General features: G+C 44.6%; 1 protein-coding gene across 1 annotated transcript in view; it reads left to right on the forward strand.

Moving 5' to 3' along the window:
• Window positions 1–12,928, forward strand: part of LOC135510729 (extracellular matrix organizing protein FRAS1-like) — a 408,168-nt gene extending 395,240 nt beyond the window's left edge. Inside the window, 4 exon segments of the mRNA XM_064931929.1 lie at window positions 1,334–1,500; window positions 6,739–6,944; window positions 9,199–9,345; window positions 9,932–12,928. Coding sequence (XP_064788001.1) covers window positions 1,334–1,500; window positions 6,739–6,944; window positions 9,199–9,345; window positions 9,932–10,612 — 1,201 coding nt within the window. The 3' untranslated portion in view covers window positions 10,613–12,928.
• The last annotated feature ends 3,569 nt before the right edge of the window (window positions 12,929–16,497 follow it).

Here is a 16,497-nt window from a genome sequence, read left to right on the forward strand (position 1 = left end):
CCAACCTGTCCTCCCTCCCCACCAGGTTCCAGTTACCTATAGCCTTCCAGCAGACCAACCTGTCCTCCCTCCCCACCAGGTTCCAGTTACCTATAGCCTTCCAGCAGACCAGCCTGTCCTCCCTCCCCTCCAGGTTCCAGTTACATATAGCCTTCCAGCAGACCAACCTGTCCTCCCTCCCCCCAGGTTCTAGTTACCTATAGCCTTCCAGCAGACCAACCTGTCCTCCCTCCCCTCCAGGTTCTAGTTACCTATAGCCTTCCTGCAGACCAACCTGTCCTCCCTCCCTCCCCTCCAGGTTCCAGTTACCTATAGCCTTCCAGCAGACCAACCTGCCCTCCCTCCCCTCCAGGTTCCAGTTACCTATAGCCTTCCAGCAGACCAACCTGTCCTCCCTCCCTCCCCACCAGGTTCCAGTTACCTATAGCCTTCCAGCAGACCAACCTGTCCTCCCTCCCTCCAGGTTCCAGTTACCTATAGCCTTCCAGCAGACCAACCTGTCCTCCCTCCCTGCAGGTTCCAGTTACCTATAGCCTTCCAGCAGACCAACCTGTCCTCCCTCCCCACCAGGTTCCAGTTACCTATAGCCTTCCAGCAGACCAACCTGTCCTCCCTCCCCACCAGGTTCCAGTTACCTATAGCCTTCCAGCAGACCAGCCTGTCCTCCCTCCCCTCCAGGTTCCAGTTACATATAGCCTTCCAGCAGACCAACCTGTCCTCCCTCCCCCCCAGGTTCTAGTTACCTATAGCCTTCCAGCAGACCAACCTGTCCTCCCTCCCCTCCAGGTTCTAGTTACCTATAGCCTTCCTGCAGACCAACCTGTCCTCCCTCCCTCCCCCTCCAGGTTCCAGTTACCTATAGCCTTCCAGCAGACCAACCTGTCCTCCCTCCCCTCCAGGTTCCAGTTACCTATAGCCTTCCAGCAGACCAACCTGCCCTCCCTCCCCTCCAGGTTCCAGTTACCTATAGCCTTCCAGCAGACCAACCTGTCCTCCCTCCCTCCCCCTCCAGGTTCCAGTTACCTATAGCCTTCCAGCAGACCAACCTGTCCTCCCTCCCTCCAGGTTCCAGTTACCTATAGCCTTCCAGCAGACCAACCTGTCCTCCCTCCCTCCAGGTTCCAGTTACCTATAGCCTTCCAGCAGACCAACCTGTCCTCCCTCCCCCTCCAGGTTCCAGTTAACTATAGCCTTCCAGCAGACCAACCTGTCCTCCCTCCCTCCAGGTTCCAGTTACCTTTAGCCTTCCAGCAGACCAACCTGTCCTCCCTCCCTCCAGGTTCCAGTTACCTATAGCCTTCCAGCAGACCAACCTGTCCTCCCTCCCCTCCAGGTTCCAGTTACCTATAGCCTTCCAGCAGACCAACCGGCCCGTTCCAGTGGTATACTCCCTCAACACTGAGTTTCAGCTGTGCAACAACGAGAAGGTGTTCATGATGGACCCGGCCATCTCTGACATATCCATGGCTGAGATGGACTACAAGGGAGCCTTCTCTATGGGTACATTGACTGTTCCACACACCACTGGGCAAACTCAAAGTCAAATTAAATCAAATCAAATTTTATTTGTCACATACACATGGTTAGCAGATGTTAATGCGAGTGTAGTGAAATGCTTGTGCTTCTAGTTCCGACAATGCAGTAATAACCAACAAGTAATCTAACTTACAATTCCAAAACTAATTTCTTATACACAGTGTAAGGGGATAAAGAATATGTACATAAAGATTTATGAATGAGTGATGGTACAGAGCAGCATAGGCAAGATACAGTAGATGGTATCGAGTACAGTATATATACACATGAGTATGTAAACAAAGTGGCATAGTTAAAATGGCTAGTGATACATGTATTACATAAGGATGCAGTCGATGATATAGAGTACAGTATATACGTATACATATGAGATTAATAATCTAGGTTATGTAAACATTATATTAGGTAGCATTGTTTAAAGTGGCTAGTGATATATTTTACATCATTTCCCATCAATTCCCATTATTAAAGTGGCTGGAGTTGAGTCAGTGTCAGTGTGTTGGCAGCAGCCATTCAATGTTAGTGGTGGCTGTTTAACAGTCTGATGGCCTTGAGATAGAAGCTGTTTTTCAGTCTCTCGGTCCCAGCTTTGATGCACCTGTACTGACCTCGCCTTCTGGATGATAGCGGGGTGAACAGGCAGTGGCTCGGGTGGTTGTTGTCCTTGATGATCTTTATGGCCTTCCTGTAACATTGGGTGGTGTAGGTGTCCTGGAGGGCAGGTAGTTTCCCCCCGGTGATGCGTTGTGCAGACCTCACTACCCTCTGGAGAGCCTTACGGTTGTGGGCGGAGCAGTTGCCATACCAGGCGGTGATACAGCCTGCCAGGATGCTCTCGATTGTGCATCTGTAGAAGTTTGTGAGTGCTTTTGGTGACAAGCCGAATTTCTTCAGCCTCCTGAGGTTGAAGAGGCGCTGCTGCGCCTTCTTCACGATGCTGTCTGTGTGAGTGGACCAATTCAGTTTGTCTGTGATGTGTATGCCGAGGAACTTAAAACTTACTACTCTCTCCACTACTGTTCCATCGATGTGGATAGGGGGGTGTTCCCTCTGCTGTTTCCTGAAGTCCACAATCATCTCCTTAGTTTTGTTGACGTTGAGTGTGAGGTTATTTTCCTGACACCACACTCCAAGGGCCCTCACCTCCTCCCTGTAGGCCGTCTCGTCGTTGTTGGTAATCAAGCCTACCACTGTTGTGTCGTCCGCAAACTTGATGATTGAGTTGGAGGCGTGCATGGCCGCGCAGTCGTGGGTGAACAGGGAGTACAGGAGAGGGATCGGAACGCTTGGAGGGTACTATGGTGTTAAATGCCGAGCTGTAGTCGATGAACAGCATTCTCACATAGGTATTCCTCTTGTCCAGATGGGTTAGGGCAGTGTGCAGTGTGGTTGAGATTGCATCGTCTATGGACCTATTTGGGTGGTAAGCAAATTGGAGTGGGTCTAGGGTGTCAGGTAGGGTGGAGGTGATATAGTCCTTGACTAGTCTCTCAAAGCACTTTATGATGACCGAAGTGAGTGCTACGGGGCGGTAGTCGTTTAGCTCAGTTACCTTAGCTTTCTTGGGAACAGGAACAATGGTGGCCCTCTTGAAGCATGTGGGAACAGCAGACTGGTATAGGGATTGATTGAATATGTCCATAAACACACCAGCCAGCTGGTCTGCGCATGCTCTGAGGGCGCGGCTGGGGATGCCGTCTGGGCCTGCAGCCTTGCGAGTGTTAACACGTTTAAATGTTTTACTCACCTCAGCTGCAGTGAAGGAGAGACCGCATGTTTTCTTTGCAGGCCGTGTCAGTGGCACTGTATTGTCCTCAAAGCGGGCAAAAAAGTTATTTAGTCTGCCTGGGAGCAAGACATCCTGGTCTGTAACTGGGCTGGTTTTCTTCTTGTAGTCCGTGATTGACTGTAGACCCTGCCACATACCTCTTGTGTCTGAGCCGTTGAATTGAGATTCTACTTTGTCTCTATACTGACGCTTAGCTTGTTTGATAGCCTTGCGGAGGGAATAGCTGCACTGTTTGTATCAATCCACGGTTTCTGGTTTGGGAATGTTTTAATCGTTGCTATGGGAATGACATCTTCAACGCAATTTCTAATGAACTCGCACACCGAATCAGCGTATTCGTCAATGTTGTTGTCTGACGCAATACGAAACATGTCCCAGTCCACGTGATGGAAGCAGTCTTGGAGTGTGGAGTCAGCTTGGTCGGACCAGCGTTGGACAGACCTCTTCGTGCGAGCTTCTTGTTTTAGTTTCTGTCTGTAGGCAGGGATCAGCAAAATGGAGTTCTGGTCAGCTTTTCCGAAAGGAGGGCGAGGCAGGGCCTTATATGCGTCGCGGAAGTTAGAATAACAATGATCCAAGGTTTTGCCAGCCCTGGTAGCGCAATCGATATGCTGATACAATTTAGGGAGTCTTGTTTTCAGATTAGCCTTGTTTAATTAAAACTCCCCATCCCGGATCCGGGATCGTGAATAAAGCCTCAGGCTCATTAGCATAACGCAACGTTAACGATTTCTGAAAATCGCAAATAAAATGAAAATAATGCGCCTGCTCTCAAGCTTAGCCTTTTCTTAACAACACTGTCATCTCAGATTTTCAAAATATGCTTTTGAACCATAGCAATTCACTAATTTGTGTAAGAGTATGCAAAGCTAGCTTAGCATTTTGAGTAGCATTTAGCACGCAACATTTTCACAAAAACCAGGACACCGGGCGGACACCTGGTAAATGTGGTCTCTTATGGTCAATCTTCCAATGATATGCCTACAAATACGTCACAATGCTGCAGACACCTTGGGGAAACGACAGAAAGAGCAGACTCATTCCTCTCGCATTCACAGCCATATAAGGAGACAATGGAAAACGGAGCCTCAAAAATCCTGCTCATTTCCTGGATGCCGTTTCATCTTGGTTTTGCCAGTAGCTCACGTTCTAGGGCACACACAGAGAATATCTTTGCAGTTCTGGAAACGTCAGTGTTTTCTTACCAAAGCTACCAATTATATGCATAGTCGAGCATCTTTTTGTGACAAAATATTGTGCTTAAAACGGTCACGTCTTTTTATCCAAAAATGAAATAGCGCCCCCATAGCATCAAGAGGTTAAATCCCCAGCTACAATGAATGCAGCCTCAGGATGTATGGATTCCAGTTTGCAAAGAGTCAAATAAAGTTCGTTCAGAGCCATCGATGTGTCTGCTTGGGGGGGATATGCACGGCTGTGATTATAATCGAAGAGAATTCTCTTGGTAGATAATGCGGTCTGCATTTGATTGTGAGGAATTCTAAATCAGGTGAACAGAAGGATGTGAGTTCCTGTATGTTTCTGTGATCCCACCACGTCTCGTTAGCCATAAGGCATACTCCCCCGCCCCTCTTCTTACCAGAAAGATGTTTGTTTCTGTCGGCGCGATGCGTGGAGAAACCCGCTGGCTGCACCGCCTCCGATAGCGTCTCTCCAGTGAGCCATGTTTCCGTGAAGAAAAGAACGTTACAGTCTCTGATGTCCCTCTGGAATGCTACCCTTGCTCGGATTTCATCAACCTTGTTGTCAAGAGACTGGACATTGGCGAAAAGAATGCTAGGGAGTGGTGCACGATGTGCCCGTCTCCGGAGTCTGACCAGAAGACCGCCTCGTTTCCCTCTTTTACGGAGTCGTTTTTTTGGGTCGCCGGCTGGGATCCATTCCGTTGTCCTGGGTGAAAGGCAGAACACAGGATCCGCTTCGCGAAAGTCATATTCTTGGTCGTACTGATGGTAAGTTGACGCTGCTCTTATATTCAGTAGCTCTTCTCGACTGTATGTAATGAAACCTAAGATGACCTGGGGTACTAATGTAAGAAATAACACGTAAAAAAACAAAAAACTGCATAGTTTCCTAGGAACGCGAAGCAAGGCGGCCATCTCTGTCGGCGCCGGATCTCTGTCGGCGCCAGATCTTAAGTCTGAGAAAAGTTCACTCATTGAAACATGAAGTGATTTATGTGAATGTCATATGTGACTGTAAGTTTTAGCTTGACTTTTTTTCAGATTTAATAGATAATAAATGTTTTACTGTCACATACACTGGATATGTGCAGTGGAATGTGTTGTTTTACAGGGTCAGCCATAGTAGTAGGATAGGTGTTGTTGTACAGGGTCAGTCATAGTAGTATGATAGGTGTTTTATAACAGGGTCAGTCATAGTAGTATGATAGGTGTTGTTCTACAGGGTCAGTCATAGTAATATGATAGGTGTTGTTTAACAGGGTCAGTCATAGTAGTATGATAGGTGTTGTTTTACAGGGTCAGTAATAGTAGTATGGTAGGTGTTGTTTTACAGGGTCAGTCATAGTAGTATGATAGGTGTTGTTTTACAGGGTCAGTCATAGTAGTATGATAGGTGTTGTTTAACAGGGTCAGTCATAGTAGTATGATAGGTGTTGTTTTACAGGGTCAGTCATAGTAGTGTGATAGGTGTTGTTTTATAGGGTCAGTCATAGTAGTATGATAGGTGTTGTTTTACAGGGTCAGTCATAGTAGTATGATAGGTGTTGTTTAACAGGGTCAGTCATAGTAGTATGATAGGTGTTGTTTAACAGGGTCAGTCATAGTAGTATGATAGGTGTTGTTTAACAGGGTCAGTCATAGTAGTATGATAGGTGTTGTTTTACAGGGTCAGTCATAGTAGTATGATAGGTGTTGTTTAACAGGGTCAGTCATAGTAGTATGATAGGTGTTGTTTTACAGGTTCAGTCATACTGTAGTGGTACTGCGCCACTAGAGCAAGTTAGGGGTTTTAGTGTCTTGCTCAAGGGCTCATTGACAGCTTTTTCACCTTGTTTGCTCGGGTATTCTAACCAGTGACCTTTCGGTTCCTGTCCCAACATTTTAACCGCTAGACTACCTTCCTAATATTGAATATATATTGCAGTTTGGTTACTGGCCCAACACTATAACCTCTAAGCTTCCTGCTTAATATATCATATATATTGCAGTAAATGTATTGTATGTATTGAATACATTTCTTTGTATATATATATATATATATATATATATATATATACATAGCCTGCTATATATATATATATATATATATATATATATATATATATATATATAGCCTGTTGTATGTAATGCATTTTTGCCACTTTGTATCATATTATATAAAAAACCTTATGTATCACCGAACCTAGCATGTCTCTGCTGCCCCTACAGGCCAGACGCTGTACGGCAGAGTGCTGTGGAACCCAGAGCAGAACCTGAACTCAGCCTTCAAGCTGCAGCTGGAGAAGGTGTACCTGTGTACGGGACGTGATGGATACGTGCCTTTCTTCGACCCCACGGGGACTCTGTACAACGAGGGCCCTCAGTACGGCTGCATCCAGACCAACAAACAGCTCAAACACAGGCTCCTGATTCTGGTATGGTTTCTGTTATTTAACTTCCATTGTCCTCTAATATATGTTGTACTATTGTTCATTTACATTTACATTTAAGTCATTTGGCAGACGCTCTTATCCAGAGCGACTTACAAATTGGTGAATTCACCTTCTGACATCCAGTGGAACAGCCACTTTACAATAGTGCATCTAAATCATTTAAGGGGGGGGTGAGACGGATTACTTTATCCTATCCTAGGTATTCCTTGAAGAGGTGGGGTTTCAGGTGTCTCCGGAAGGTGGTGATTGACTCCGCTGTCCTGGCGTCGTGAGGGAGTTTGTTCCACCATTGGGGGGCCAGAGCAGCGAACAGTTTTGACTGGGCTGAGCGGGAACTGTACTTCCTCAGTGGTAGGGAGGCGAGCAGGCCAGAGGTGGATGAACGCAGTGCCCTTGTTTGGGTGTAGGGCCTGATCAGAGCCTGGAGGTACTGCGGTGCCGTTCCCCTCACAGCTCCGTAGGCAAGCACCATGGTCTTGTAGCGGATGCGAGCTTCTATGTTGTCTATTTTTGCATTAGTGAAATGCACTCTGATAATCTGTTCAGACAACCTAGAATGTAACCTGGAGTGTCGCTGCTTGTCGATTCCGTACATCCCATTTAGCGGACGCTTTCATCCAAACCGACTTGTATTAAAGACGGTGTACATTGTTCGTACTTTGTCTCTCTGGAACTTGAACCCACGACCGAGGCGTTGCTAGGCAAGGCTTTTGATTTGTCTGTGGTATGTCACCCAATTTGACCGCCCACCCATGTGATCTGACAAACTGGTCTTTTCACCTTTTCTCAGTGTGTAGTCATAGTTTTAAGAAATATATTCAATGACTGTGAGCTAATCAAATAGGAGGAGTCTTATTATTGTGCGAGACAGGGCACTGGTATCATAGTGTTGGATTGTTTACGCTAATGTTTACAATAATGGGAGTTCTGTTATGACTGCTGGAAACTACAAGTTTACTGAAACTACTACTAGATTTAAACAACATTTGTATATTCCACATCCATAGCTGATGTAACTGCTTTTATCCACCCTGTTAGCATGTATGTTAGTGTTAATATGGTATATATGTAGATACTGTTAGCATGTATGTTAACATGTATGTTAGTGTTTATGCAGTATAGATGTAGATACTGTTAGCATGTATGCTAGTGTTTATACGGTATAGATGTAGATACTGTTAGCATGTATGCTAGTGTTTATACGGTATAGATGTAGATACTGTTAGCATGTATGTTAGTGTTTATACGGTATAGATGTAGATACTGTTAGCATGTATGTTAACATGTATGCTCGTGTTTATACAGTATAGATATAGATACTGCTAGCATGTATGTTAACATGTATGCTCTTGTTTATACAGTATAGATACTGTTAGCATGTATGCTAGTGTTTATATGGTATAGATGTAGATACTGTTAGCATGTATGCTTGTGTTTATACAGTATAGATGTAGATACTGTTAGCATGTATGTTAACATGTATGCTCATGTTTATACAGTATAGATGTAGATACTGTTAGCATGTATGCTAGTGTTTCTACGGTATAGATGTAGACACTGTTAGCATGTATGCTAGTGTTTATACTGTTAACATGTATGCTAGTGTTTATATGTAGATACTGTTAGCATGTATGCTAGTGTTTATATGGTATAGATGTAGATACTGTTAGCATGTATGCTAGTGTTTATACGGTATAGATGTAGATACTGTTAGCATGTATGCTAGTGTTTACACAGCATAGGTGTAGATACTGTTAGCATGTATGCTAGTGTTTATACAGTATAGGTGTAGATACTGTTAGCATGTATGCTAGTGTTTATACGGTATAGATGTAGATACTGTTAGCATGTATGCTAGTGTTTATACGGTATAGATGTAGATACTGTTAGCATGTATGCTAGTGTTTATACGGTATAGATGTAGATACTGTTAGCATGTATGCTAGTGTTTATACGGTATAGATATAGATACTGTTAGCATGTATGCTAGTGTTTATACGGTATAGATGTAGATACTGTTAGCATGTATGCTAGTGTTTATACGGTATAGATGTAGATACTGTTAGCATGTATGCTAGTGTTTATACAGTATATATGTAGATACTGTTAGCATGTATGTTAGCATGTATGCTAGTGTTTATACGGTATATATGTTGATACTGTTAGCATGTATGCTAATGTTTGATATATGGTGCGGATCGGTAATGACAGAGTTGTTGTAACGTTTCTTCTGCAGGATCGGAAACAGCCTGAAGTCTGTGACAGGTTCTTCCATGATGTTCCCTTCGAGGCCAACTTTGCGTCGGATATCACCGAACTACAGACCATGACAACCATGCCGGGTGTTGATGGTTTTACCATGAAGGTTGATGCCCTGTACAAGGTCAGTGGAGACCAAGACTTATCCACTGAACCATCATAATTTAATAAATGGTAATGTACCGCTTATGAATGCATTATGTATGAGTTATAAATGTGTACTGTAGATACTCTTCAAAAAGGTCTTCGTCAGATTTGAGGGCTAACTTTCATAGTGATAAAAGCATTATTTGATCTGATATGCGCCGGAACTTTGGCGACTACCAAGTATGTTTTAAACCTCACACTTTTGGGCAGGATAAATCCCTAGTTTGAAAGCGGCTTCTTTTTCTGGAAGTTGTTCTGCTCCAAACTCCCAACATTTTCCCCCACTTGAGCCAGCCTCCTAGCAAACCTTGAGTTCTATCCAATGAGCTTCAGAGTAAGCGAGAGAGAGCAATGAAGTGGTGTGGATATGTGACGTACCACTCAGTTTTTTGGAGGGAACCACTTTTTGGCTCGCCAGCACTACTTTCAGAACAACTTGTATGTGACGTAGTACACCCATTTTCAGGGACCTTTTTTGGCTGGTGAGTGATACTTTCAGAACTACTGGCTAAAGTATACAAAAGTACTGGATAATCTCTTTAACTCTCTCTCTTGATTGACAGGTGGAGGCGGGACATCAGTGGTACCTGCAGGTGATCTATGTGATTGGTCCAAAGTCCATCTCCGGCCCCAGGATCCAGCGTTATCTGACCCATCAGCTTGCACACAGCAGCGACATGGGGCGGTCTCGCAGGGGCCTGACCAATCAGCTGAGGCAAAACATCGACTACAGCCGCGCTCGCCGGGACCTGGTGGACCAAAGCGGGCATCTCACCCTCGACGAGTCTCTGATCTATGATAACGAGGGCGACCAGACGAAGAATGGAACCAACATGAAGATTCTCCGACTCGAGGTCCCCGCTGCCTCCACCTTTATCCCCCAGACGGGAGGATCTATGGGCGGGGGTGTGGCTGCGCTGACCCTGCTGGTCCTCGTCCTGCTGGGTTCCTTTTTACTCTTCAGGAAGTGCCGACGGTCGGCTGGAAAGAAGCCGTCCAAGATGGCGGAGGAGTACCCTCTGAACACCAAGGTAGAGGTCTATCTAGAGAAGACCCTGGAGAAGAACTTCAGCTCTAAACACTGCACAGTCAGGAACATCAACCTCAACATCAACCGGAATCACGACAACGTCAACTCCAAGGTCAACGGAGGGGCAAAGGTCAACGAAGCGGCGAAGGTCAAGCAGGTCAACCTGGAGGTCAAGCTCCACAACAACCTCGACAACGACGGCACTGAGGTCTGAGGATCTCCTTCCTCCCTCCGGTGTTTCCCCTAGCTAGATTATTTTTCTAGACAGGGTGACAAAGGCCCCCCAAAAGTAAGACCCTGGTCCTCCTCCTCAACGTGTCAGTTTATACCAGTAGAAGTAGCAGTTCTACACTCCACCTACTCATAGGGGAAACATTGTGAAAAATATCCTGAAATTAAGGAGTATTTAATGACAAATCTAAAATAAATCTGGTTTAGAGTTCTGGAATAATATATTGTTCGGTAATGTTTTTTTATACGACCTTGATGTAAGATTAAAAAAACAAATGTAAGGCGTTTTTGACGGCCAGCTATGCAGCATTTATTCAAATCATTTCACACCTGGGCTACCTCAGGAATAGAGAAATGAGTGAACTATCGCATTAAACAGGATCCAGTTTTTCCTGATATTTAAAAAATGAATCGTCATCTTTGAATGACGACCATAGACTCCGGAATCAGTCTGCTGCCTTGTTTTTCAACAACAACGCCAAAATGATCAACGTACGCTATACTTAGCTCAGGGACTTTTTCTGCAGATTGTCTTGAATAGTTTAAATAGTTCAGATATATCTCTGCTTGATAATTTCATTGCCACAATTGCTATGAAAGTATTGAACACACTAATGCCCTTTATCCTAAATCCACTTTCATTCATCACGCTGTCAATTCATAGACAGAATGTTAGGATTCAGACCTACGGTGAGTTGTGATCTGTTGTCCACAACTGAAATAGTAGTGTGTTTATTATATTCACTGAGTGTAGAGAACATTAGGGAACACCTTCCTAATGAGTGTCACCCCCTTTTGCCCTCAATATGTTGGGGAATGGATTCTTCAAGCTTTCAAAAGCAGTGATGCTGGACCACGGGGATGCTGGACCACAGGGATGGTGGACCACAGGGATGGTGGACCACGGGGATGGTGGACCACGGGGATGGTGGACCACAGGGATGGTGGACCACAGGGATGGTGGGCAACAGGGATGGTGGGCAACAGGGATGGTGGACCACAGGGATGGTGGACCACAGGGATGGTGGGCAACAGGGATAGTGGACCACAGGGATGGTGGACCAGGGGGATGGTGGACCACAGGGATGCAGGACCACAGGGATGCTGGACCCTGGATGTTCTTTGAGTGGTGGACCCAAAGGGTGGTGGACCATTCTTGATACACACGGGAAACTGTTGAGCGTCTAAAACCCAGCAGCGTTGCAGTTCTTGACACAAACCGGTCTGGTCTGGCACCTATATTACCATCCCCTGTTCAAAGGCACTTAAATATTTTGTCTTGCCCATTCATCCTCTGAATAGCACACATACACTATCAATGTCTCAACTGTCTCAAGACTTAAGTATGCTCCTCCCCTTTCATCTACACTGATTGAAGTGGATATAACATCAGTGACATCAACCTGGTCAGTCTATATCATGGAAAGAGCAGGTGTTCCTAATGTTTTGTATGCACAGTGTATATTCAAGTGCAATTACTACAACATGAACACACTCTCTCTCTCTCTCTCTCTCTCTCTCTCTCAATTCAATTCAATTCAATACAAGGGGCTATATTGGCATGGGAAACATGTCCCTCTCTCTCTGTCTCTCTCTCTTTCTCTCTCTCTCTCTCTCTCTCTCTCTCTCTCTCTCTCTCTCTCTCTCTCTCTCTCTCTCTCTCTCTCTCTCTCTCTCTTTCTCTCTCTCTCTGCAAGCAGGAAGAGGAAGCTACTTTAGATTAGTTAGATGTACCGGTTAGTTTCAGATGTCTCTTACCTGATCCTGTGTTTGTTGATGTGGTCCATGGTGACAGAGGAATTCTCTCTAAGCAGTCGGTCACTCTGTCTCTGTCTCTCTCTCTCTGTGTCTCTCTCTCTGTCTCTGTCCCTCTCTCTCTCTGTCTCTCTCTCTCTTTCTATGTCTCTCTCTCACTCTCACTCTCTCTCTCTCTCTGTCTCTCTTTCTCTCTCTCTCTCTCTCTGTCTCTCTCTCTCTGTCTCACTTACTCTTTCTCTCTCTCTCTCTCTCTCTCTCTCTCTCTTTTCTATATATATCTCTCTCCCCTCTCCCTCTCCCTCTCTCTCTCTCTCTCCCTCTATCTCTCTCTCTCTATCTCTCTGTCTCTGTCTCTCTGTCTCTGTCTCTCTCTCTCTCTCTCTCTCTGTCATAGAACGGTATGCCTATCAAAAAAAACATTTGGAAGTTGGGGAGATGACATTACGTTTTTGGTGCTATTATTTGTGGAAATTATTCCAATGCTATTAATATGATGCCTGTATTTGGTGCCTTTTTAGTGATTAAAAAATTTGAAACAGTTGATTGATTTCTGGTGTTCTCTGTAGTTTTGTGAGAATTCCAGTGTAGGATAAACCAGTAGCTAGACCAGTAGTTAAAGCAGTAGTTAGACCAGTAGTTAGAGCTGTAGTTAGACCAGTAGTTTGACCAGTAGTTAGAACAGTAGTTAGAGCAGTAGTAAGACCAGTAGTTGGAGCAGTAGTTAGACCAGTAGTTAGAACAGTTGCTAGACCAGTAGCTAGACCAGTAGCTAGACCAGTAGTTAGAACAGTAGTTAGACCAGAAGATAGACCAGCATTTTAACCAGCAGTTAGACCAATAGTTGGACCAGTGGCTAGACCAGTAGCTAGACCAGTAGCTAGACCAGTAGTTCGACCAGTAGTTCGACCAGTAGCTAGATGAGTAGTTAGACCAGCAGTTTAACCAGTAGCTCGACCAGTTGTTAGAACAGTAGTTAGAACAGTAGTAGACCAGTAGTTAGACCAGTTGTAAGACCAGCAGTTTAACCAGTAGTTAGACCAGTAGTTAGACCAGTGGTTAGAACAGTGGTTATACCAGTGGTTAGAATAGTAGTTAGACCAGTAGTTAGACCAGTGGTTAGAACAATAGTTAGACCAGCAGTTTAACTAGTAGTTAGACCAGTAGTTAGACTAGTAGTTAGACCAGCAGTTATACAAGCAGTTTAACCAGTAGTTAGACCAGCAGTTTAACCAGTTGTTAGAACAGTAGTTAGACCAGCAGTTTAACCAGTAGTTAGACCAGTAGTTAGACTAGTAGTTAGACCAGCAGTTTAACCAGTAGTTAGACCAGCAGTTTAACAAGTAGTTAGACCAGTAGTTAGACTAGTAGTTAGACCAGTAGTTATACCAGCAATTTAACCAGTAGTTAGACCAGCAGTTTAACCAGTTGTTAGACCAGTAGTTAGACCAGTAGTTAGACCAGTAGTTAGACCAGTAGTTAGACTAGTAGTTAGACCAGTAATTAGACCAGTAGCTAGACCAGTAGTTAGACCAGTAGCCAGACCAGTAGTTAGACCAGTAGTTAGACTAGTAGTTCGGCCAGCAGTTTAACCAGTTGTTAGACCAGTAGTTAGACTAGTAGTTAGACCAGTAGCTAGACCAGTAGCTAGACCAGTAGTTAGACCAGTAGTTAGACCAGTAGTTAGACCAGCAGTTTAACCAGTTGTTAGACCAGTAGTTAGACTAGTACTTAGACCAGTAGCTAGACAAGTGGCTAGACCCATTGTTAGACCACTAGTTAGACCAGTAGTTAGACCAGTAGCTAGACCAGTAGTTAGCATCAAACGTAACTTCCCCCCTACACCTCAAACATAACTCCCTTCTACACCTCAAACATAACTTCCTTCTACACCTCAAACATAACTTCCTTCTACACCTCAAACATAACTTCCTTCTACACCTCAAACATAACTTCCTTCTACACCTCAAACATAACATCCCCCCTACACCTCAAACATAACTCCCTTCTACACCTCAAACATAACACACCTCAAATAACTTCCCCCCTACACCTCAAGCATTACTTCCCCCCTACACCTCAAACATAACTTCCCCCCCTACACCTCAAACATAACATCCTTCTACACCTCAAACAAAACCTCAACCTCAAACATAACTTCCCCCTACACCTCAAACATAACTTCCCCCTACACCTCAAACATAACTCCTTCTACACCTCAAATATAACTTCCCCCTCAAAACATAACATCCTTCCACCTCAAACATAACACCCTCAAACATAACTTCCCACCTAAAACATAATTTCCCCCCTCAAAACATAACTTCCCCACCTACACCTCAAACATAACTTCCCCCTACACCTCAAACATAAACATTCCCCCCTACACCTCAAACATAACTTCCCCCTAAACACCCCAAAAACATAACTTCCCCCCTACACCTCAAACATAACTTCCCCCTACACCTCAAACATAACTTCCCCCTACACCTCAAACATAACTTCCCCCCACCTCAAACATAACTCCCCCCTACACCTCAAACATAACTTCCCCCCTACACCTCAAACATAACTTCCCCCCTACACCTCAAACATAACTTCCTTCTACACCTCAAACATAACTTCCTTCCCCCTACACCTCAATAACATCAACATTCCCCCCCCTACACCTCAAACATAACTTCCTTCTACACCTCAAACAAACTTCCCCCTACACCTAAATAACATCCTTCTACACCTCAAACATAACTACACCTAAAACAACCTCAAACGCACACCTCAAACATAACTAAAACATAACTACACCTAAACATTTTGTCAAACATAACTACACCTCAAACATAACTTCCCCCCTACACCTCAAACATAACTTGTGCATTAACATCAAACATAACTTCCCCCTACACCTCAAAGTAACTATTAACTTCCCCCTACACCTCAAACATTTTAAAATGTAACTTCCCCCAACACCTCAAACATAATTCCCCCCGCTGACCTCAAACATAACTTGACCCCAACACCTCAAACATAACTTCCCCCTGAGACAAACATAACTTCCCCCCTACACCTCAAATCGACACCTCAAACATAACCCCCCCCTACTGAAACATAACTTCCCCCCGCTGACACCTCAAACATAACCGCCCCCTGAGAAACATAACTTCCCCCCCTACACCTCAAACATAACCCCCCTGACCTCAAACATAACTCCCCCCCCGCTACACCTCAAACATAACTTCCCCTGAGAAACATAACTTTGACACCTGAAACATAACTTCCCCCTACACCTCAAACATGAGATCTTGACCCCCCTACACCTCAAACATAACTTCCCCCTACCCTCAAACATAACTTCCCTGAGACCTCAAACATAACTTCCCCCGCTGACCTCAAACCGCTGACACCTCAAACATAACTTGACCCTACACCTCAAACGATTCCCCCTAACCTCAAACATCAACTTGACCCCTGAGATCAACTAACTGACCCTCTGAGATCGAAACATAACTTGACCCGCCTCAAACGCTGGGACCTCGACTTGACCCTTCTGAGATCGACACCTCAGACATAACTTCCTTCTACATCTCAAACATAACTTGAGATCCCCTACCGCTCAAACGAACTTGACCCATCTGAAATCATCCCCTACACCTCAAACATAACTTCCCCCTACACCTGAAATAACTTCCCCTACACTTGACCCGCTGACCTCATAACTCCCTTCTACACCGCTCAAACATAACGACCTTGACTTCCCCCCTACACCTCAAACATAACTTCCCCCTACACCTCATAACTTGACCGCTGAGATTGACTAGATAATCTGATCTCCAATCCCTTAGTCGATCTCATTCACTGGAACATAACTTCAGGCTCAAACATAACTTCTCAAACATATCACACCTCAAACATAACTTCCCCCTAAAAACATAACCTATCAAACATAACTCACACCTCAAACATAACTGTTCATGTTGTTTTCAAACATAACTCCCCAGACAAACATAACTCCAGCCTCAAACATAGTCCACATCACTGTTGAAATGGCAACTTTATGAGTAAGAGATTACTAGTGGTGTATCATGATGTGTGCATTGATAATACAATATCTTC

This window comes from Oncorhynchus masou, chromosome 1 (genome assembly GCF_036934945.1).
Source record: "Oncorhynchus masou masou isolate Uvic2021 chromosome 1, UVic_Omas_1.1, whole genome shotgun sequence".
Taxonomy (NCBI): domain Eukaryota; kingdom Metazoa; phylum Chordata; class Actinopteri; order Salmoniformes; family Salmonidae; genus Oncorhynchus; species Oncorhynchus masou.